Here is a 23,313-nt window from a genome sequence, read left to right as displayed (position 1 = left end):
TTTGATGGTCGTCTCCCCCGCGCCAGCAACCCTCGTCTCGTCTTATCATGCGACCCGACCTTAGTCGCCCGCTTGCATACACACCATGCCGCACTTAATCAAACCACAAGGACTAGCACGAAATTCGGCTCGCGGCAAGAGCTAGGCACAAATTGAGGTGCGTTGCACTATTTGTACTCCTGATGATGGGGCAGCGAAGGGAAGAGCAGAGTGAGAGAGTGCTGGTAGCTTGCAAGGTGGCATGCAGGTTTGATGGTTACCTACCTGCCTAGCTTTGCTGCTATGTATCGCGTGTCGGCCGGATGGGAGGATAGTGGGCTGGGGATAGGAGGGTGCTCCCCAGGATGCGCCTTCTTCATCATATTTGTTCGTCGCCTTCGTTTCTAATAGGTAGGTACCTCAGCTAAAACCCCAACCCCCACCTGCTTTAACTCCAATTGCCAGAGGGCTCCAAGCGGAAAGGAGAAGTGGGCGTCTCCAAGCATCAAGCCATCACACTGAGATTAGCAACATGAAGAATGTACAGAGAGAGAGAGAAAGGATAGGGGGAGGATACACCCCCCTCCCCAATCCAATCCAATCTGCTATTTTACTGATTTCAGCTTAGAAGCAAAGCACATCCCAAGCCAACAAAAGTGTCTAAAAATGCACCCTATAGAACGCTCGTCCGTCAAGACATCCGTGACTACCCACCCCCTCTCCTTCTGGGTGGTTTTTAATTCTTCACCTTCCCACTCACGCTCTCTCGCCTTCTCGACGTGTCTCGCCCTCTCCCTCACAGCCCAGCGGTCCCTGTCTCTTACCTCTTTCCTCTTCGTCTTGTCTTTCACTAGACAGCACTCGCATTTCTCACGATCACCGCGCGTGTTGTCTCTCCTCCTCCTGCGTCGTCCGAGCTCGGCCATACCATAGCCATTCTGCTCCCTTCCCCCTGACATTGTTGGAAAACGCGCGCGTGTCTGGACGGAAACGAGTCTCGCCCGTGAGGTACATATTGTCTGGGACCCTGCGGACTAGTGACGCACACCCTCTTACCACACCTCGGGCGACGACGACAACGACGACGACCAGCACCACCACCGCCGCTGCCAACCACACCCAGGCACGCAGCGACGCAGGTCCATCGCCTTATACGTCCAACAGCCGACGGAACACTTAGGACCCTGGCTGGGAAGGCCCTCGGCCCACATCACCTGCTTTGGCCCTGTCACTGGAGGAGTGCGTGCTTGGTCGTATGACATATACAACAACAGCCCAGGCCCAAGACCGCTATCTTCCATACCCACGCTGGATTCCTTTCCCTCTTTTCCAGGGCACACTGCATCTCAAACCGTCGTTGACGCCAGGGAAACAAAACGCCCGTCGTTGCCGTCCTTCCAGCCCATGTTACATCAACGGCCGGCCTCAATACACCCCTGCACTGCCCTGCCTGCCCCCCCGTCAATAAACAACCTTAACTGCCATCCATATTTATTTTGACCATCAACCCACCCCGCTCACTCGGCTCGCCAGCTTGAGATAAGGGCGCCGCCGCCATCATCCGCATACACTCTTCCCGCTACCTGCTCCGTATCGCGAGCAGCTCCGGCTAGCATATTTCATATTTGCGACTCGTCGAATCACTCCAGAAAGAACGTTCAATCGCCATTCTGAGATTTGTAGTGACGGTACTTGCACTTCATTGATCGACATGTTATACAACATGAGCTACCCTCATGACCAGCCCACGGCACCGGCGCCGCAACCCGTCAAACCCGTGGCTGCCGCCCCTCGGCCGAGACCTCGATGCTCCCAGCCGATGCCTTTTGACCCGGAGGAACTATCTCAGAAGCTCGCCAAAGTCCTTGCCGAGCAGAAACTCCACGCCGAAAGGAGGAGGCGGGCCAGAGCAGAGGCCGCGGTCGCCGCCGCCACATCAGTATCTGCGGTCCCCGAGGTCCAGGACGCTCGGCCGCCGCACGCAAGCCTGGCCAGGGAGTACCTTGATATGGGTTCTGTCAAGCCCGGCCACTCCACCTCTAGACCTCGCGTTCAACCGCCTGCTCTGAAGCCCAGGAAGGAGACAGCAGATCCAGGTTTCGCACGGCAAAAGTCCAAAACGTCCGACGGTGATCACCGCGACTCCCAGACGAGCGGGAAGGAGTCGTCTCGGCGAAAGGGCTCTGACAGTGAGAGGCATCACTTCGTCCCGCAGTTTGCTGCGGCGCAGTTCGCGCGCACAACAACGGCTGAGAACATGTCGGATAATAAGGGCCTCGTCCGCAAGCTGTCAAGGACAGCTCTCAAGCTCGCTCAGGGCCATCGCGAAAGACACCAGGAACGCGGCAACACCCAACGCGACCGGATCCCGGAAATCGCCGAGCTGGGCAATGACCGCGCGAACTGCGACCGCAACCACCACAGGCACACAATCGAGGGATCCCTGGTTGCCGGCCGGGCCGCTGAGACCTACCGGGCCAAGACCGCCAGGCGGGTGAGCACGGGTGACCTCCTCATGACCTGGGACTCTGGCGCCACGTCCCCGCACCCGTACGATGAGGCCGAGTTGCCGGAACACGATCCCTACGAGCACCGGGTGGATTGGACGCAAAGCGATGAGATGCAGCCCCGCACAAAGACCAAGCCGTCGCTGCGCAAGGCCGACTCCATCTGGGCGCTGAAGAACAAGCTCGGGGCCTTCACTAAGCACGGTCGGGAGGAGAACAGCTCCAGAGAGAACAGCCCGCCGTCTGACACGTTGAGATCGCCCAAGAGCGGGTTCTTCGCTCGCTTCAAGGTCAATCATTGAGCTTGAAGACAATTCAGGGACTCGCAGGGTCCTTACCTGATTTATGACGACATGTAACCAATACCATCTATGCATACACGGTGGTTTCAACGGACACCCTTCGAATGTGTATGGCTTATCCAACTCGACCCACCGCGACCCATTGGCGGCCCCTCCCCCTCCCACTCCCCTTGTAATCATCCACCGCGGCTCAGCCTCGATCCTCCGTCATCAGACGCCTGATGAGCTCCGCATCCTTCTCGGCGGCCTGTTTTCGGATCACCTCCTCCGCCTCGGCGGCCGCACTCGCCTCTGACATGAGGTGATTGATTAGCTCGATGTATTCTCGCACGCCCTCGCCATCTTCGCCCGACGCGTTTCTCGCCTTGTGCAGGGCCTTCTTGCCATTGCGGATGCCGACGTCGTGCGTCCACTGCTCTTTTTTGGGGTTCGCGGCCGCCATCGCCCGCGCCTTCATCATGTCGTTGAGGCTGCCCCCCGTGGACTGCATCTCGGGCGGCGGCTCGGTGGCAGCTATGATCTCGAGCAGCCGCGCTTGCAGGCCCGGATATCGCCGAAAGAGGTATCGGAGCTGGTCCGAGTCGTCAAGGACGCTGAACGGGTTCCTGGGGTCGTGGGACGGCTTCGGCACGCCGGACGGAGGGGGTTCAAGAGCAAGGTCGCTAGCGTTGGAGGGGTTCGCGGCGGCGGCAGCAGCGGACGGTTCAGGGTCTGGAGGGTGGTTTTCGCGGTGGATCTTATTACACGAGACGGAACAGCTTACGGGCCACGAACATAATGTCAGTAAAGATAATGTATATGTAATGAGAGTAGCGCAGAACGGGAGACGAGGAATCGAAGAAGATGCTGACGAGTGTACTTACAACGGCAAGACGCAGCGCGTGCACTTGTACTTTCCCTCCTTCTCGTTACACACGCCGCACATTTTGCTCCTCGGCGCTGTCCCTATCGTCGCCGTTGTCGTCGTCGATGTTGTTGTTTCGGGGCCGCCGTCGTGGGTTTCCTTTGTTGAGGGTTGTGATTCTGGGGCTGTTGCTACACTCTCTGCTGCGGTTTCTGTTGCGGGAGCAGCACGTTGCCCTTCCGCCGCGATATCCATCGCGCCACCCCGCGTTTCCTCCTCCTCGCCCGTCAAAGAAGCATTCGCCATGGCAGCCGTCGTGGCGCGGGTCTTAGCCTCGTCGTCTGAGGGGCTCGCAGCGCGAGAGCGCTTGCTGGCCGATTCGACCGGCTCGTCGAGGTCGGCATGTGAGCGTTTGGGGGATCGAGGGGGCATGGCCGAGTTGGAAGATGTTGCGGCGGCGGCGGCGGTCTCGTCAGAAATCGACATTTTCGGGTGATAAGAACGCGGGAGGGCTTTCTCGTCGCGGCGGCGGGCCCTTTCGTCCAGGTGCTGCCGAGTTCTCGTGATGCAGATCACGCCTGTTATCTTGAGCCGTGTGCGCTTTTGCCTGCCCTGGGCGGGCTGCTCGTGAAAAGTGCTTTGCCTGAGGGGAAGATTCGAGGTTGGAGATTGGGCAATACTGATTCGGTGCTCTCTCGTGTACGTCGTATAGTCGTAAGCCTTGTGGTGGGGAGACAGTTGCAATGTTGTTTTCTTACCCCCTGCAGCGCGAATTGAGGTGCTGGTCAGACAATGATAGCGACCAAAGATGATGATGATTTCAGGTGGCGATCCCCCCCTCCGTCTCTCTTAGGTATTGGATGTACAACCCTGAGTGCTTTCTCTTCTCTTTTCGTATCTTTTTTCAAGTTGCTCGCTTGGGTTCCTGTGTCTCAGCAAAGGGCACGTTCTCCCTGACGGTTGGCAACTATTCCCCCTCCTCTTCTCTTCCTTTCTTTTTTTCTGCCGTCTGGTCGCAATTGTCCGAGCGCCGCAAGAAATATGCCCGAGAACTTTCCAGCGGGGCAATGTTCTGACCGCCTGGAAGCTGGGTGAGAGCTCCCCACTTTAGACCTCTGCCCACTGGCTTGGTCAAATCGGGAATTCTACGGGCCAAAAATCTTTTTGTTTTGTTTTGCGTCATCCTGACAGGGCCCCTTGCATCACTGTCCATAATCCCCGGTGACTCTTGGTCACTCCGATTGGGAAGACCGAGAAGCCGAGGAGACCCATGATTGGTAATACGACGCTTAGGAATTGAGCGGCGACAGGAGGAAAGGTGGAGAGTCTCGAAAAAGCCTGGCTTGCTACACCCCCCAATCCAGCATTCGGGTGTAATGCCGAGGACTAGCTGAGAGACCCTGTAACATATTTGGACAATTGAATGATCAATATTTCAACATCTCCCGTACCTCGCCTCTTGAGCCTCGCGAAACTCCCACCTCATCACACTTGACGTCGAATACTACTCGCTCGATCACAACCCGACGACGATAATTCTACACGCATACACAATGTCCTCCTACAGAGCGACGAGGACGGCCTTCCGCGCCGTCGCGCGCACATCCAATCCCGCCACCAGACCCGCAACGACACGCCTTCAACAATCGCGAACCTTTGCCAGCGTCCACTCCTCGGCCGCGGCAGGCCTTCTACAGCAAACTCGTCTCCCCCGGAGCACGACACAACAAACTCGACAAGCCGCCGCGCGACGGTCCCCGTTCGCCGGACGCCAGGGCGGCATCCGCACCATTTTCATCCAGACCGAGCAGACGCCCAACCCGGACGCCATCAAGTTCCTCCCGAACCATCGCATCCTGCCCGAGAACATGGCGACGCCCTTCATCGAGTACCTCAACCCGCGCTCGACCATCGCGCCGCCCTACCCCTCCCCACTCGCCGCCCAGCTCATGAACATTGACGGCGTCACCTCAGTCTTCTACGGCGCCGACTTCATCACCGTCAGCAAGTCCGCCGACGCCAACTGGGCCCACATACGGCCTGAGGTCTTCGCCCTCATCACCGAGGCCATCACTTCGGGGCAGACAATCGTCACCGTCTCGGAGAAGAAGGACGGCGGCGCCGTCGGCGCATCCGGAGAGCAGCAGCCGCACGGCGAGGAAGACAGCCTGGCGTACGACGAGAACGACAGTGAGGTCGTGGGCATGATCAAGGAGCTGCTCGAGACGAGGATACGGCCCGCCATCCAGGAGGACGGCGGCGACATCGAGTTCCGCGGGTTCACAGACGAGGGCGTCGTGCTGTTGAAGCTCCGCGGCGCGTGCCGGACGTGCGACTCCAGCACGGTGACGCTGAAGAACGGCATCGAGGGCATGTTGATGCACTACGTAAGTCGCGCCCGCCCCCAATCGCTCTCGCCATTCCAACCCACTCCCCCTTTTTTTCCAAAGAGTTACTCGTGACCAGTGTACTAACACCATCCCGCAGATCGAGGAGGTCAAGGGCGTCGAGCAGATCCTCGACCAAGAGGAGGAAATCGCCATCCAAGAGTTTGCCAAGTTCGAAGAGAAGCTCAAGGCCCAAAAGGGCGCCGAGGCAACCGCGGCGTAAAGCCCGGTTTGGACATTGGTTGTGCTTTACTTCAGAGGACTTTGGAATCATGGGTAGAGGGAGTTTGGGGTGCACAGTTTCCTGTAGTAACAACGCTGTACAATTATACAAACGTCACACCTGGCCTCATGCCGATGACAAAAACACAATACCCACCCACTACACTGCCCTTCGTCGCAGCCTCGTCTGTGTTCCCTTTCCCCTTTCCCCTTTCACCTTTCCCCTTTCCCCTTCCTCCTGCCTCGCTCGGTGAGATGGGAAGAGATGGGTTGTGTTGGAAAGCCGTCCGTCCAATAGACGCATCAAGCTCGCGAAAACCTCTGGTGTTCGCTTGCGCATGATACGGGCCTTGCCGATGCCGACCGGTTCGCTTCAGACAAACTCACGTTCCAGGCCTGGACCGGTCCGGGCTTGCACGCGCGCCTGGGAGGTCTTCGCCAGCCCCTGCAATCCTCTCAACGGCGCCGGCCGTTTTCAAAGGGGAACACCACTGCACCAAGACACAATGTCGTCGACGACGCGGGGCAAGGGCCGCCGTCGTATGTACGTATTCTAGACAGCCCCCGTCGGTCACGAACAGTCAGAGTTGGCGGAAGGTTTCCTCTCCGTTGGCGCTGATTGGGCTTCTGGCCGCCCAAGGCTTGCTGCAGCGGACCAGGGCGGGGAAGCCGGGAGGGGGAGGATGTGCTTCGCCGCCGCCGCCGTGCAGAGGAACCTCCCCCCCTCAACTCATGCCAGTGTGTCAGTCTTCTCCTAGTGGTCTCCAAAGTATCTCAGTCTCCTTCAACGGCGGCCATGTCCGGCGTGTTCCCAAGCCCCTCCCTGTCGGCCAGGAACAGAAAGCCAACCCAGCGTGAGATCGTTCGACCCTGTTTGGTCGCATAAACCCAACTTCTCCTCCGGCTTTCGCTGGTCGATCTCCCCATTGTCAGGCCAGCATGCTGGGGGGAAAGATGCGTGTCCCGTTTCCGCACCGAGCACGACTTGCAACAGTAAAGTCCTCTTGCTGGCCTTGACCGACCTTTCACTGGAGATCGTCGCGTTGAAGCAAGCTATTTCGAGAGTATCTCACTCGCAAACCGCAAGAGACCCGCAGAGAGGCCATCTTGCGTTGCCAGGGTTGTGGAGTGTCGACTTACGTTGGGGGCCCTCGAGCATGTCAGCTGCACTAGCGCGGCGATGAGCAACGGCCATGAAGAAGACAAAAGAGCACCCTGGTCAAGGCTGTCCCTTCCATGAACCTACCCAGGTGAGGTCATTGCTGGTCGTTAAGTGGCCACTGATCATTGATCTACACTTGTGCTTATGTTCGACGCCGCTGGGACGTCTTCATTGGCTTCTAGGTTCTTTGGAGAGTCCGCCACTGCAGTCGCCAAGGTTGAGTTTAATGACGAGATAAGAATCCGGGGTAAGAACCTCTGGCCGATGTTTTGACTTTCGCCCTCCATCGGCTTGGGGTCGTCGTCGTCGATCTTGACTGGGCGATGCGATGCGTTGCGTTTCGGTGCCGTCTTTGGTGGTCCCATCTGGCTGCAGCAGAAACAGCCGCTTTGTCCGTGGTGCACTTCGAGTTGTTTGGTTGCTGGCTCTGCATCGTCATTCGGGCATGTCTCTGTCCTTGTGTAACCGATTTTTGTATGTTCGACCGCCGGGAGCACTTTGCGGCTAGTTGACTACCAACGGTGATGAACCACCGACCATGATCAGAAACGGCTGTAGACGTTGATCTACCTTTTCTTTCCAGTCTGAGTGGCTCCAATCGAAACGCGCAATCCTGCGTACTTGCACCGGCGCGTCAGCATCCAGGCGCGCAACATGGTTCATGGTTGCATTTGCCCATCTCTCGGTGCGCACGCCCGCCTGGTCCCATCGGTTGCCGGCAGTGCGTTTGTACTTACACACACAGTCGACAGCACTATCTCGTTGGATGTATCAGGCCCTTCCAAACGTGCCATATGTCGGAAGTCTGAATGGTGCCACAGTGAGGGGTAAATGATCCATGGAGGTTGCTGTCGCTTGTCACGCGCACCCATCTCGAGCTAAATCCCCTTCCCCCCCTTCTCTCTCTCTCCCTCAAAAGGTTCGGTCGATCGAACTGTTTTCTCATTGACCCCTCTTGGTCTCGGAAAGGCGCCCTGGACCCGGACCTTCGACACCAAACTTCCTGCCCGCATGTGCATGCTATTTGCGCATCCGCAGCGCTCCTCATCTCGACGACAGAGATGGCGGTCCGTCTTTTTCAGTGCCAGGGCCTTTGCTTCGAGGAGAAGCTGGAGGGGGTGAGTAGTTGGCCCAATGGTCGATATAGGTGATGAATGGGCTTAGTTTGCCCATCGGATTACCAGGTGTATCGACATAGCAGGGCTGTTTCTTTTATTGTCATTGACACAGCGAAAGGTTTCTCCAACGTTCCTAGTGGGTGCCCGTTGTGAGAGCTGGTGGTGGTGTCGCATCTGGTATTATTACACGGACTCTGGTGCGGGGTGTTGGATAGGAGCAGAAGAACAGCTGCAAGGTCGCAAAGTCGCCTTCCCCAACGGCAGAACCCCAAATGCTGTTTACAAGGAAGGGCCTTGAAGACCTCGACCGTGGCTCCCGCTTGCCGTCGTGGTCCGGGGCTGATTGGAGGCGTGTGCGTCATGTTGCGCGCGAGGTCACAAGCGAAAGGGATACCGACTTTGTGTCTCGCGCATGTCCGCAGTGATGACCTTGTACTGGTAAAGGGCGAGACCCTACAGCGCCAGCTCGGACGCTCCCATGGACGATATATCTGGGACGAAGGCGACTAGGAACCAGTGGCATGCTGGTCTAGAGAGAGGGAAAGAGAGGGAGACAGTGAGAGAGGGGAACAGAAGTGCTGCGATGATACCTGTTGGATGTTGCGCTATGGCACCACTGACCACATATTTGGGCTTGGCCGGGTGTTGATCGAGGGGCAAAACACAACTAAGGTTGAAGGATCGGCGATGGACGAATGGACGCCGCTTGTTGCAGCCGCACCTGGGTCAGATGGCTTCCCCATGATTGGAGACTGAGGGAAAGCATACCAGAGGAAATCTGCAGTGTGGTCGGCACTGTCGGGACCATCGTGAGAGGTGTTCTCTCAGCGATACGGTCCTTAGTACTGAGTGATTTGGAGTGGCCATGCACCATGTGTGGTATACTATGTACAGGAATCGACCTCGGCGGCCGGGGTGCATGGCCACAGGACGCAGCCGTATCACATCAACCTCTTCTCTGCAGGCGTTGCATGTCATGAGCGGGGCAAGGGGCGCTGTGAAGCTGGGGGAGTCGAGGGCATCGGAAGAATCTCATGCGAGTGTGCCACCAACTTCCTGCAGAGACGCAGACGAACAAGTGTCGAATGGCGACGATGTCGCAGCCCACTTTGTTCGGGAAGCTTCCTGATCGCCGAGGCCGATCTTGATTGAAAAGGGAGCAAAGAGTATATCTCCAGTCCGCGTCGTCCGTTGACCGAGTTGTAGTCGGAACTTCTGCCAAACGGAACAGAAGATGGAGCGGGCATGGAAGCATGTTAAAAAAGCAGCTGTTTTGTAGTGTCGCGAGCCAGTTCAGGTGGCTGTAGCTTAAACCGAGATACCTGGCGGTAACTCACAAGTCGAGTGCCTAGTCAGTGTCGGTAGACAGAGAGAGAGTCTTGAAGTGAAAACAAGATGCCGTGTCAACAGCGGAGGTAACCCAAAGCAGGTAGCTCAGACGGGACAACTAGCGTCCACACATGTGTCCTGGGGGAAGGAGCCATGGAGGCTTCTGGTTTTTCTGTCTGTGATCGTCTTGGTGGCTCATTCCCTTTCAACTGTCCGTCTTTTCTGTCCTGGCTTTATTTCCCCGCTCCTCCTCTCCAGGATCTGGAATCCAATGTGTCGAGCTCCCATGCTTCTCAGTTCCTGCCATGGGAACAAAGGAGAAGGGAGGGGGTAAGGAAACAATACAAGACGATTGGATCTCAGCACACATGCGGCCCCACTATTCAGGACCCCTGCCCTTGCGCGGCCCGGCCTGGCCTGACTACCTGGCTCTGACTGGCAGTCGCATAGGTCATCAAGTGGATCTGCACCTGGAGAAAGTGTGGGGAGTTGCAGAGATACCAGTCAGTACGTACCTGCGGGTGGTCGATTTTGGCTAGCTCAGACCCTCTGCTCGAGATGGGAACCTTCTTGACACTGTGTGGCAGGGCGGCAGGGCGGCAGGTACCTCCTTCCTGCTGGCTCCTTCCTCGACCTCGGTGCTGCTCTAAAGGTCGGAATCTCTTTCTCGACGGCATCTTGTACGGATTTCATTTATTTGTCGAATTTTTCAAAGAAAATAGAAGAAGAAAAAACCCGGAATTTCCTCTTTCTCCCAACCCGACGTTGACAAAAATCCCGTTTGGACAGCAACCTCCCCTGGAGCGCCCCACGCCAGCTCTTTCATGTCTTGAGGGTGACCCTGGAAAACCCATCTTTCTCACCACCACCAACACCACCCTCAAGTCAACTTTCTCTCTCGCTACAGCTTCTGGATGGATTCTCTCGTCTTTTTGTTTTCTGCCTCGAGATCTGGGCCACTTGACTGACTGTCCCCTGTACGATGTTTCCTTGGGTCCGTCTGTTTCGTTCCCTGCTTCACACCCTTTTGCAAACATTACAACCATTTAGCATCATTCAGCAAAAAAGGGGGGATCATCTGGCTGGACAAAAATTAAGGTACCCTGCCTTTACCCAGACTGCCTTTCAAACGTTCTGATATGTCTTGCAGGTGATTGGATACCTTCCCTCTCATAACTGCTTTACCACCGCCACCACCACCACCACCACCACCCGCTCCTCAATACCAGTTAGGCATGGCAGAAAGGATGGACCAAAGAACAGAACCTTGCTCAATTCATTTCAGCAAGTGCTGATGTCTGTCACTTTGGTACAAGGAGAACGAGCTAATCTTATTCTCTATAACAGGACTCTTGTCTTCCTCCTCTTCTTCTTCTTTTTCCTTCTTCATTGTCCTAGCTTCATCGCATATACGCCTACCTAGTGGTTGGCTGCTCAGTGTTTCTGACATGCCCTTTCTCCAAGAAAACAACTGCTTTGTCAGTTGTTCAGTGCCCTTACCTACTCTTGGAAGCTGGAGCGATGGCTAGAGAGATTTTCTTCAATGTCTCGGCGCCAGTTAGTATCCCTCTCAACATACAAAAGAACTTGCCAGTTGCAGCATTTTTTATTGACCCAAGGTGTCATTACTTGCCGAGAAGATAGCAAAACCACGAACAACATCCTCATACCCCCCCTGTTCAATGAAGATAAGCAAAGAAACTTGCAATACAGGTATCCCCGTCTAGCTTTGAGGCAAAGTGCCATACCATCCAAACCTCCTCTCATCAAATAGCACTCCTTTCTCTTCCCTTTTTGTCTTCATAATATTGCTATGTGAACGTACCAGCAAGCACCCTCTTCCATACAATACGATACGATGATTCAATGGGACCTATCCACTTGTCCCCCCTCCCCACTGATAATACCTGGCTTGATCCACCAGCCCGCACGCACACTCCCGTCCCTGACAATCCACCAATCCTTACAGACACAAGCTTGCGCTGCCTCCCGTGCTACCTTGGCCCCTTTAGGTCAACACCACCCTACAGTATATGAGCGCAAGGCACAGGTGCCTCAAGGCTAATACCTACCAGGGCATGGTCCGTTCTATAGCTTGCATCCCCCAGGCATGGGGTTGGGGTTGGGGTCGGCTCTGCTAGTACAGTGTACAGTGTGCATGCTGCCCTTGGCTCGAAGCACACAGACAGCACCAAACTAACCATACCAACCAAACCAAATTCAGAACGGGATGTGCATGGCTGGGCTGGGACCTGGAACCGGAGCTGCAACTTGGGGACGGACACTTACTGCTGCACACTGCACACTGCACACTGCACACTGCATATTGCACATTACCCTACTCCTGTTGCTACCATGCTCTACTTTGTCTTGCGTTCTCTCGTAATTGTTATGGCCTGATCTAGCCTTACCGCACCTGGCCCTATTCACCTCCTCTCTCCGTCTCTATCCCTAATACTTAACTTGGGTTTCCTTGGGGTGTGGAGGGAACCACTTCTGACATCTCCCTGCCGCTTCTTCACCCTCATCGTCTTCTTCCAAGCTCCAGTCTAATTGTGCCAGCTCCCTCCCCTCACCGTACATGCACCTTGCATCCATCCCCCGTCCCCCTCACTGCAGTTTGTGTTGTCGAGAAGATTGCCACCTCTCACCTCCCACCTCCATAGCCCTATTTCCCCTACCTCTTATCCTCTCAAGACTCACTAGGTACCTCACGGATACCCTGGACTGGACCCTTCCACTACCTATAGGTACGCATCAGCACCAGCCACTTGGACAAGCTCTGGTCTCGTGTCGCAACGTCTTTCCCCTCCCCCGCTTCCGCCAACGTATTACATACAACTGTGACCTCTTTCCATTGCTTTCTCAAACCTCTCCAACACTCCCTCCGTCAGTTCCCCTTCCTCCCCCCTCCTTGCTTCTCCTCATCTGTCATTCAAGCCCGTCGCACTCCCCCAAGGATCGAGGGGCACCGCCCAAGACAATTTCATCTCCCCCCCTCCCTCAAGCATCCGCACCAGCATATCCACTTCCACAACTCTCAACCCGCATTCCACTTTGCGATCGTTCTCTCATCCACTACGCGACCACAATGGGATGCGCCTAACTTCTCTGTCGCACTACCATCTCCATCCCTTCCGCTAACGACATCGGACCTCGATTCTAGACAGCCGCATACAATACACACGCACAGCACACGCATAACCACGATTTGGCCACGACGACCACGGCCCCAGCTTTACTGCGCGACCCCTCGTCATCCAAATCGTTGAATATTTTCCTTTGGGCAACTCTGGGTCTGGGTTAGACGGACTGGTTTAGACGACTTTTCGCGTTTTTCTCGGCTCCCGTTCTACGCGCGCCATAATCATCTTTGTTTCCAGGCTCTCATACTCGTCACGCGCGCGCTCTCCCTCTCCCTCTCTCTCTAACTCGCTCACCCACTCACCCGCTTTCTCTCACTCCATCCACGCCGCCTTAATCTCATCACTCTCTGCCGGAACACCCTCTTTCCCTGTTCCGCCTGCGCTTGCGACTCCGCCAGATCAGCGCTTCCCCATCTGGTCTCGACCCGACTTGCCGCGCCACGCATCCGTCGCCTCATCGTTCGTCACCTACGAGCCTCAACTTCAACCCACGCGCGCCTTCTCACGTCAATTCCACATCGGCTCCGACCAAACAACTCTTCAGCATTTAGAGAGATCGCGCGTTTCGACACCCTGGAGATAGATCTACTCAGCTTCCAGCAGTTCGGTACGTACCTGATTTCACTTGTCTGCAGTTACCTGTACGAAACACACATTCGTGGTCGCAAAGCTGCTGTTGCTGCTGCTGTCAGGCGGGAAATCCTCCGAAGGCAAAGCTCCATAGCTGTTCGTTGGTCCATTGCTGGGCACATCATCTGTCTGAATGGATGACCTACGCGTGTCGCCTGTTCCTCCCACCTCCTCAGCTGTCTCGAGAGGAGCCCCTCTAGATAGTCCACTGGGTCAACGCTGTCTTGTACTCGGGGGACGGGTTTGTCTTTTGTTTGGGTTTCTTCTGCATCTTCTTCCTCAACCCAGTTTCCTTTCCCCTCACCCCCCCCCCCTTGATGAGCGCCAGTCTTTGACCGCCTCTGGCTCGTGGCTCGGACCTTGTGGCGCCTTCCAGTTGCCCTTCGCCAGTGGCAGACAGCTTTGACCTACAGCCTAAGCCGCTGCTCGCCGTGACACCCAAGGCTGGTTGCGGCGAAACTTGTCTCTTTCATCTTGTCTCACGGCGCTTGCCTTTAACGTTTGATGACATAGCTGCTAACCCAGCGACTAGTCTCATTCGGTTTTTATCGCCTGGAACAAACCACCTGACCGGTTTTCATCAGTTCATCAGCCTAAAACTCACTCTCGCCCGTTTGAACGCATTGCTTCTCGCAACATTTCGAGGGCTACCCCAGCAGCTCGCGCCTGGCAATTTCAACCCTTGACCAAGTCGCGGTTTAAAGCTGACCCATAATCGATCCTCCACTTGAACCCAGTAGTAGGACAATGAGTTCTGGTACAGGAAGTGCCGGCACCGCCAAACCTGGCCCGCCTTCCAAACAAGGCCAGGGCGCTTTCTCCGGCGTCAGCAACCACGCCATCCTCCTCGACAAGCTCAACCGGCGATCGACGCCCGATTCTGAGGCTCTTGCGAGCTCAGACGACGAGGCCGATTCTCATCGCCAGGAGACCTCACAACAGGCCAACCAGCCGCAGAAACCTGTCAGACGCGCCTCTTGGCTCAATGATACTACCCAGCCACTACCTCGACCCCGCAAAGGCTCGTTTGCGAGCAGCTCCATGTCTCCCACTGCGTCTCACCCAAGCACCCCCTCCGCCGAAGGAACCGCCCCTTGGGGCACTCACACCCAATCGTCTGGCGTCATGGGCCGTGCTCCCGTGTCCGGAGGTTCCTTCACCTGGGGAACAGGTATCTGGAACAATGAGAGGAAGGACCCCCCCTCTCGCCTCAGTGAAGTTCTGCCTTCGCCCACGTCCACGATGCCGCCCGGCTCGGCTGGTGGCTCGTTTTTTGGTACTGACGGCAACTATGGCCAGACGTCTCCTGCGCCCAGAGACTCTGGCCCCAATGCCCAAATCCCCTTTGCTATTCCTCTCCATCCGACCCCCAAGACCTACCGTTCTCAGTCATACTCCGTCGGCCAGTTAGAGCCTGACGCGCCCCCGGCTACGATGAGCAGCTCTACACTCCTGGGTCGTGGCCGTGCTCATGGACACTCTGGTCTGCAGCACCGTCCTTCCCGGCCCAGCATGCTTAGTGAAATGTCGAACGATACAGGACTGCTCGGCAAAGTCAAGGAGGTGGACGATGATGACGATGAGAGTGCCACAGAGTCCATGCAGGGATCCATGCATCAGTCCGCCGAGGCAAAGACAATTGAGTTGCTTGCTCGAGAAAACGCCATGCTTCGTCAACAGCAGCAGCAGCAACAACAGCAGCAGCAGCAGCAGCAGCAGTATCAGAACAGACTTCGCCCGAGAGCCTCGACTGGTGTGGCCTACGGACTGGGCAATGGTTACGCCCTGCGCGAAGCTGTCCCCGAGGAGTCCGACTTTGCTATTGACGAGCTCGATGAGGTCAACGACGGAAGCGAGATGGCGGCGAAGAGAGCCTTGGGCCGGAGAATGAGTGAGTACGGAGCGTCTGGATTCCGCTCGCCGTACGAGAACCGGAAGCTGGAGAATGTCAAGAAGGCGTTCTGGCACAGTTCTCTTGGCTTTGGCGGGCCTGAGGGACAGCAGAGTCGAAGACACTCGTTTGCCGACATTCCGACTCGTCAGGGCTCTATCAGTTCCATCAATGAGTCTTTCAACGCGCTCGACAACCCCGTCACGGAGCAGCAGCACCCCCAGGATTTCTCCATGGGTTACTCCGAGAACCAGAACACCTATCCTCTTGGCAACACCAGTAAGTGAAATCAAAAGCGGAGATGCCCAACGAAGGAGGCTAACCAGGACAAAACAGCTGCTTACTTCACTCCCGGTGGAGGCCTCGCAGCTCCCCCCCAGAGCATGCAATTCAACAACCCGTTCCCGTCGGCGTACACGATGCACCCCCCGTACGGAAACCGTGCACCCTCGCCCCATCGCAACGTCTACGCCATGTCGCAGCCGCGTCACAACCAGCTGTTGCACATCGTCTTGTTCAAGTGCGCTAGAGCCGATGTCTTTTACGTCCAGGAAGGCACCGGCCTCACTGTCAAGCCAGGTGACCTCGTTATTGTCGAGGCCGATCGGGGAACTGACCTCGGAACCGTTGCGAGAGACAACGTTGACTGGCAGACTGCCAAGGAGCTCAAAGAGCACTACGCCGAAGAACAGTATAAGTGGCTGATGATGTATTCCCAAAACGCCGCTGCTGCCCAGGACGGCACAGGCGCCGGCCTCATGGCGGCTGCGAATGGTCTTCAGGGCAGCGCCGTTGGTGGAATGGGCCCGCCCAATCAACACCACATGCAGGAGCCCAATGCCGGCGAGCTCAAGCCGAAGCTGATCAAGCGTCTGGCCCAGAGCCACGAGATCCACGCCTTGCGGGACAAGGAGGGCAACGAGGCCAAAGCCAAGCGCGTATGCATGCAGAAGGTCAAGGAGCACGGTCTGAACATGGAGATTCTCGACGCCGAGTTCCAGATGTGAGATTTCCAATACGATAGTGCGCATGCCAAACTAGTGAGACTAACCATAATTAGGGACTGGAAGAAGTTGACGTTCTACTACTTCGCCGACTCGTACATCAACTTCAACTCGCTCGTTACGGACCTGTTCAAGATCTACAAGACAAGAATCTGGATGTCGGCCATTAACCCTGCCTCTTTCGCTAGCCCGACGTTAGGTATTCAGGCCCCTAGCGGTGTTGGGCCTGGAGCAGTCGGTGTTGGTCGTGGATCCAGCAACTCTGAGCGGCGTTCCACGCAGCAGCAACAACAACAACAACAACAACAACAGCAGCAGCAGCAGCAGCAGCAGGACCAGCAATCCGGAGGATTCGGAGGCACCGGTCCAGCTGGTCGTGGATTCCAGAACTCCTTCACACCACCGTTTGGTGGAGAACGGCCAGGAGGCCCTGCCGGCGGCTACGCTCAACAGAATTATCCCTACTCGCACATGGGCGGTATTAGTAGTGCGCCCCGGCCTGGAAATATGCCCTACGTCCCGGGTGTCGTTCCATCGCTCGACAGTTACAGCTTCCCGGGAGCTGTCGACTACCAGATGCGATCCCGGTTCCCGGCGGGAAGTGAAGCTGGCCCACATGAGCCGGCCGGTGGGCCCATGAACCCTCAGAGCGACTGGGCGGCCGCGTTTCAGGGCCTCTCCTTGAACAGTCGTTAACGAAGTGTCTTGATCTCGACAGCGGACTCGCTATTATCATTCTGGATTCATCAACCGGGCGAGCTTTTCGGCGAGCGTCCTACTTCTTCTTGGCCCTTCGACAAACTCCAACAAAGTGTCGCCACAGCTGACTGACTGATCGTAAATGGATACGGTTAGCATGACTGGTATTGTAAGCATAGCTCATGGCTGCAGAGCCCGGCAACGGTTTTTTCCTGTTTTTTTCCCCACTGGTTGGCGTTGGAAGGTTTCCATTTTACGTTTAAATTGTTCAAAACGGCGGGACCTTTGTGCTTCTTTCGGAAGACAAAAAGAAGACATAAAGGGGTTGGGAATGGGAAGAGAACATGTTGAACCCCAAAACACTTTCACTTTTTTTTTCTCTTTTCTCCTTTTTCGAAAAACAAAAACTCCTCAGGAACCACGGCCTTTCCCCCAAACCCCCACAAATCATGATTATGAGAGATAAGAGGAGATTGAGAGAGACTTTCACTACTACTCAGGGCACTACCGACATAGACAGAGAGACTTCCCTATTACTTTTTTTTTTTAACTCAACCCCCCACGAGCATGGTGTAACCTGAGATCAAAAAAGGGACTTGCGGTTCTGGCCGGTTCTGGTTAATGGCTCGGCGTTGGATTCTTGTACGAAAGATTTTGCTCTTCCATCAACTTTAGGTTTCGAGAATATGAGGATAGAAAAACCCGCATGTCTGTCCACTACCTTGCTCTGCGTGGGTAACCCGTGATATGCTCGTCTCCAACATAGCAGGCTATGTAGGAATGACTCGTCTGATTGGCGCCTCGCTGGAAGCCACGCTGACCGCGGCTCTCCAGCAGATGGACTTCTTCTTCCGCCCTACACTACCTAGGTAGTCGAGCACGCCTCCTCAACGAGACCAGGGAAATGATGGGAAGAACCTCCCTTATCCCCACCTTGTTGAATCTACGCATAAGGAGGCTGCTTGGACCATGGAGGCTAGCTGCCGTTTTCCCGACAACTCCATGTGAATAAGGCACAACACGTTTCCCCGTGGTCACTTGCAAATATTCCAGTCCCAACTCGGTGGATAGGAGGGAATACTTGTACTGTGTTGACATGCTGCCGTCGCCCCTTTGAAAGAAGATGGTGGCCTCCCCCCTTTTTTGTTCTTTGTACGCCGAGCGTCACCAAGTCACCGATTTTTGTTTGGAAGAACTTTCATGCGACACTTGACGCATCTCTTGACATTACACCCACTAAACCCTCGACTTGTCTAGATACCAACGATCACACGGTGGATAGTGTCGTGCCCTATGGCCAGCAAAGCCGTCCCTAACCAGTAACCGTCCCGCGCCGTATCAAATCAAGGATTGTGACATCTCAAACATTACAGCAGCCAGCTCATAGTAGACAGAGTTTTATCCGACACCAAGAGCAAGTCTTTCCGATGGACCACTGCCAGAACATGAAATATCTGACGCCCCATGAGGGATCTGAAGGCTTTACCACGAGTGTATCACAGGTAGGTTCACCAAACTCACAACTACAATGGGCTTCGAGGCCCATAATGGGTTGAATTCGAAGGTGTTGGTTTCCAGAGAGAGGGGGCTGAGCGGCTGAGAAAACTCTGGAGTACGAGGAGAATGATTTCATGTTAAAGACAATCAAGACATTTCAGCAGTGAGAAATTTTTAAAAAAAATATGCAACCCACTTACTGCTTCAGAGCACGTTGACTCAAACTCATCTCGAATGGAGAATCGCTAGTTGGTCTACGTATATGGAATCAAGACAAGGGGCAGCTCTCACCGAAAAAACAGGCAGACACACCGAGCGACTTACCGTCCATTCACCGCGGACAGTGACGGTTCCACAATTAGGTTCGGGGCAAACCCAATTGCGCTAACCGTATTAGGACTAGAACATCGCTTACTGAGAATCGCACAACTCTCGTTGAATTTTCCCACCTTCCACCTTTCGATCGAACTTTCCCAATCGTCGTCGCCAATTTTTCATCATCACCACCACCAAAACCTCGGCAGCCGGATTTTACGTGAACAGCTGGTTTGTCCCCCTCTCTCCCTCGAGACAACCGCAGTCGCTCCTTTTATTTTCATTTCCGTCCGTCATTTTCAAATCGGCTAACCTGACATCGTCGCCGCAGTCAAAATGGGTGCCCTCAAGTATGTCGAAGAGCTCCAGAAGAAGAAGCAGTCCGATGTGATGCGCTTCCTTCTGCGTGTTCGCTGCTGGGAAGTACGTTGAAACCACCCGATTCCGAACCATGTGGACGCACGACAAGTTTCTTCTCGTCTCTTCCCGCTCTCCTCCCGACCCCGATTTTCGAATTGTGTCGCCCGTTTTGGAGGGGTTGATCACTTCGAAGAAGAACTCGGGTCAGACGGAGGGGGGGCCGCCGGGCCAACTCGAGAGAACTTTGCGTTCCTGCTATACACTCGTTGAACATTTGCTGAGAGTGCATCAATATAGCTCCGACAGCTGAATGTCATCCACCGCGCCTCGCGTCCCTCGCGCCCCGACAAGGCTCGCCGCCTCGGTTACAAGGCCAAGCAGGGCTACGTTATCTACCGCGTCCGCGTCCGCCGCGGAGGCCGCAAGAAGCCCGTCGCCAAGGGTGCCACCTTCGGTACGTCGAAATGATGCTTCTCGACGGATAACCCTCAGCCACCGAACGATCGGATGGGGGAGGGCGTCCCGTCCCAGTTCCAAGTAAGACGAGATTGCTAACGGGATTGGAACCACAGGCAAGCCCACCAACCAGGGTGTCAACCAGCTCAAGTACCAGCGCTCCCTCGCCTCCACCGCCGAGGAGCGTGTCGGCCGCCGCTGCGCCAACTTGCGCGTTCTCAACTCGTACTGGGTTAACCAGGACTCGACCTACAAGTACTTCGAGGTCATCCTCGTCGACCCCCAGCACAAGGCCATCCGCCAGGACCCCCGCATCAACTGGATTGTCGCCCCCGTCCACAAGCACCGCGAGTCCCGCGGCCTCACTGCCACTGGCAAGAAGTCCCGCGGCCTCAACAAGGGCCACCGCTACAACAAGACCCAGGCCGGCCGCAGAAAGACCTGGAAGCGTCACAACACCCTCTCCCTGTGGCGCTACCGGTAAACGGTTTCGCCCAGCAATCGAGGATTCTGCGGTTGACGTGGTGGTTCGCCCCATCGACAACGTCATCATCGTCTCGAAAACAACGGCGGCTGCCGGGTGTGGTGTTCACGGATTGCAAGGACACAAGGACGGCTACGGTGGATCGTCATCTTCATCATGGGTGGTACTCGGGATGCTGCTTCTTCGACGACAACTTGGGAAAGCACTTGATATCATGCGCTGGAGTGTTCTTCTCCCCCTGGTCTGAGACTCCAGGGGAAAAATTCAAATCGATACGAAAAATTGGAACAGACTTTCCGAGGTTCTTAAATAACGGCGGGCGTACAATGATGAATTACGTGATTTGTGATTTAAAAAAACCCATTCACTATAATACACCGTCCTCTCTTCCCATTCTGCTTGCTGTGTGACGTCTCGTAAAACCCGCTCACTCGGCGCTGTCCTGGCCGAATATGTTCTTGCATTGGGGCTCACACAACGCGGATCTCCCCCCCAGAACCCCTCCGGAGGGCTGAAAATTTTCGACCAGGACTTGGAACTCGTGGAGACGGGTGCGGGTATGGATCACCGGCTGGGATAGTTAAAGGGGCGGGGCGCTTTCCATTGCGCCCTCGCAACGGTCTTGACTATTGCAAGCGTCAATTCTACCCACTTCTGCACCTACGTAAACATTGGTGACAGGATATAGCTGGACGACCGACCACTTCTCTAACTTTCCAAATGACAGAATGTCTGCACTCAAGTCTCGCAATTCACAATAGAGTACAAGGGACATTTGTTTTCCAACAAAACTTGATAATTACTGACTGTTTCTGTCATCCCAGATCGTCTCTGTCTGTCCTGTTCTTTGTAATATCTGGTGTTGGCCATGAGGTTGCAGAAAGATCTCCCAATTTCAATTACCTCGCTGTACAACGTGCCATTTTTGCCGGGTATTTTTCCACTCCAAACCAAATAAATGTATTCCTCAAACGCCATCTCTCCTCACCGTCGGGTATGGATACTCTGCTGTATGGGATCCATTCGTTCTCTGTTTTGATGACCCCTCACCTTTTAGAAGCGTGTCATGCCGCTCGCCTCGCTGTATTTGGTGAAGCGGGTGTTGCCAGTGTTCATGGGATGCATTGCGGTCGGTGGACGGTTTATATCGGGCATGATGGGGCTGCGGCGGTCCTCGTCCCAGTCCCTGTCGGAGTCCGAAGCGTGACCTTGCTCGACGTCAGGGATAATGGGGCCGCTGATGTTGGGGCGGGCTGCGGCGGTAGTGTTACTCTTGTTCCAGGGAGCAGGGAACTTCTGCGTGAAGCGCTTGAACTTATTCGCCTGCTTCTCATTGCGGATGGAGTTGCTCCGAACCGAGTAACCGTCGACGAACGAGTTCTTGCCCGAGGCGAGGGTGCCATCACTGCGGATATTGCGGGCATTGATACCGTTGTGGCCGTCGCGGAAGATGATGGACGAAATGACGTTGAAGAAGCCGAAAGTGATGGCAAGGATGCCCGAGGCAAGGATGAGGCGCCACAGGGGTAGACCAATGGTCTCAGCGGAGAAGGTCGGGTCGGTGGTGTTTGCGAGGACTTGGCAGCCCATGACGATCATGGCGATTCCCAGCCAGCTGAGACCATGCTCGCACGAGAGGACAGGCCAGCTGCGCTCGAAGTATGTGCGGAAGATATTCAGCTCCGAGACGATGAGGAAGACGGCAATGGAAAAGGTGAAGAAGTGCGAGGCAGAGACGAAGAAGGCGAAGTGTCCTTTGAGGATGGACATGACGATCATGACCCAGGCCGAAGCGCTCACAGCCAGGAGGCCAATTATGTTAAAGGCGCGGAAGACGTTGAGGACCATGTGACCAGAGCCACGGAGGCTAGAGTTCTCGGACAGGTTGAACATTTTGCGAGGCTTGTTGAGGTCGCAGTTTGCGCACTTTCCGCAGCAAAGTTTACCTGTCGGTCTGGGGTTCGTGGAGGAACAGTTCTTGCACTTCCCGCAGCAAGGCTTCGTGAGCTCTGCAGGTTTCGAGGAAGAAGTCGAAGAGGTCGGCTGAGCTGAAGATGATGCAGGGGCTGAAGTGGCAGAACGACCTGAAGAGGACGAAGACGCCGAAGATCCTGAAGACATTATTAGCGCAGAGTCCGTTGCCGAGGAGCGATTTATCTGACAAGCGAAGGGGTGTTATGAAGATAAGCGGCTGTTGCGATGGGGTTGGCAGCGAGTTCCTAGTCTTACCGAGCAAACCAAGAAGTCCAGCAAAGTAACGTTTCGGGATTCAGTGTCGAGCGAGGAGGGTTACAGTTTGGTGATTACGAGACAGGTGGGAAATGATGCTGGAAACCAGTCCAGGGGAAGTGGCAATATAGGGAAGTGTCGACGGTGAAAGAGGAGAAGGATTGTAAGTGAACAGAATTAATAGATGCCCGAGAACAGACTTGGTCCGCGACTGTTCAATAGAACTAAGGAAAGAGGGAAGCGCCTGCTAAAGGACCGGTGGGCTGGTTCGACGACAAAGGCAGGAAGGACGGGAGCTCCTTCTTCAATACGGACAGACCCTTAGCATTAGTACCTTTTTTCTCTCTCGAGCTAAAACTAAACGTGGGGTGAAAGAACAATAATGCAAAGCAGGAAGCAGCGCTAATGATCCCGAGCATGTCACCTTAAAATGCATCATTACGTTTAGAAGGCAAAAACAAACTCAGGTATGGGTTGACCGAGGGAGCCTGCCCAGCGGCCCTCCCCATTTGTTTCGCATTGCAGCCAAAAAGTTTCGAGCAAGCCACAGCCAATCCTTTTGGCAGCGCGAAGGGGCCGTCAAGGTCGGGATGGGTCAGTGGGGGGACGCAAAGCAGGGAAGGAGGAGAGGGGAGACGATGGAGCGAGTGTTCAAGGGTTATCTCACGAACGGCCTGGACGATCTGTTAACGTCTCGGCGTTACGAGGGCTAAGCTAAGGGGGGAGGCACGAGATAGTCGAACGACGGCGGC

At 55.4% G+C, this 23,313-nt stretch overlaps 7 protein-coding genes across 7 annotated transcripts; 4 read left to right on the top strand and 3 right to left on the bottom strand.

The window, feature by feature from the left end:
• Positions 1 to 1,702: 1,702 nt before the first annotated feature.
• On the top strand, positions 1,703 to 2,788 carry CH63R_12756 (uncharacterized protein; the record flags this gene model as incomplete). The annotated part of the gene is made up of 1 exon (XM_018307730.1): positions 1,703 to 2,788. The coding sequence occupies one exon, from the start codon at positions 1,703 to 1,705 to the stop codon at positions 2,786 to 2,788; it is 1,086 nt and encodes a 361-aa protein (XP_018152147.1).
• Positions 2,789 to 2,978: 190 nt separating this feature from the next.
• Positions 2,979 to 4,118, bottom strand: CH63R_12755 (HIT zinc finger; the record flags this gene model as incomplete). The annotated part of the gene is made up of 2 exons (XM_018307729.1): positions 2,979 to 3,546; positions 3,652 to 4,118. The coding sequence occupies 2 exons, from the start codon at positions 4,116 to 4,118 to the stop codon at positions 2,979 to 2,981; spliced, it is 1,035 nt and encodes a 344-aa protein (XP_018152146.1).
• Positions 4,119 to 5,185: 1,067 nt separating this feature from the next.
• On the top strand, positions 5,186 to 6,242 carry CH63R_12754 (NifU-related protein; the record flags this gene model as incomplete). The annotated part of the gene is made up of 2 exons (XM_018307728.1): positions 5,186 to 6,019; positions 6,120 to 6,242. 2 exons carry the CDS (start codon positions 5,186 to 5,188, stop codon positions 6,240 to 6,242), a joined length of 957 nt encoding a protein of 318 aa, XP_018152145.1.
• Positions 6,243 to 10,233: 3,991 nt separating this feature from the next.
• CH63R_12753 (uncharacterized protein) lies at positions 10,234 to 10,527 on the bottom strand (the record flags this gene model as incomplete). Its single annotated transcript, XM_018307727.1, has 2 exons — positions 10,234 to 10,320; positions 10,366 to 10,527. The coding sequence occupies 2 exons, from the start codon at positions 10,525 to 10,527 to the stop codon at positions 10,234 to 10,236; spliced, it is 249 nt and encodes an 82-aa protein (XP_018152144.1).
• A 3,846-nt stretch (positions 10,528 to 14,373) lies between these two features.
• Positions 14,374 to 17,217, top strand: CH63R_12752 (Psp1 domain-containing protein; the record flags this gene model as incomplete). The annotated part of the gene is made up of 3 exons (XM_018307726.1): positions 14,374 to 15,796; positions 15,854 to 16,520; positions 16,578 to 17,217. The coding sequence occupies 3 exons, from the start codon at positions 14,374 to 14,376 to the stop codon at positions 17,215 to 17,217; spliced, it is 2,730 nt and encodes a 909-aa protein (XP_018152143.1).
• Positions 17,218 to 19,368: 2,151 nt separating this feature from the next.
• Positions 19,369 to 20,332, top strand: CH63R_12751 (Ribosomal protein L15; the record flags this gene model as incomplete). Its single annotated transcript, XM_018307725.1, has 3 exons — positions 19,369 to 19,455; positions 19,690 to 19,846; positions 19,965 to 20,332. 3 exons carry the CDS (start codon positions 19,369 to 19,371, stop codon positions 20,330 to 20,332), a joined length of 612 nt encoding a protein of 203 aa, XP_018152142.1.
• Positions 20,333 to 21,385: 1,053 nt separating this feature from the next.
• CH63R_12750 (uncharacterized protein) lies at positions 21,386 to 22,453 on the bottom strand (the record flags this gene model as incomplete). Its single annotated transcript, XM_018307724.1, has 1 exon — positions 21,386 to 22,453. The coding sequence occupies one exon, from the start codon at positions 22,451 to 22,453 to the stop codon at positions 21,386 to 21,388; it is 1,068 nt and encodes a 355-aa protein (XP_018152141.1).
• Positions 22,454 to 23,313: the final 860 nt, after the last annotated feature.

Source organism: Colletotrichum higginsianum, chromosome 9 (genome assembly GCF_001672515.1).
Source record: "Colletotrichum higginsianum IMI 349063 chromosome 9, whole genome shotgun sequence".
Classification (NCBI taxonomy): domain Eukaryota; kingdom Fungi; phylum Ascomycota; class Sordariomycetes; order Glomerellales; family Glomerellaceae; genus Colletotrichum; species Colletotrichum higginsianum.
Note: the sequence above shows the minus strand (reverse complement) of the source record. Positions and strands in the feature narration are given on the sequence as shown.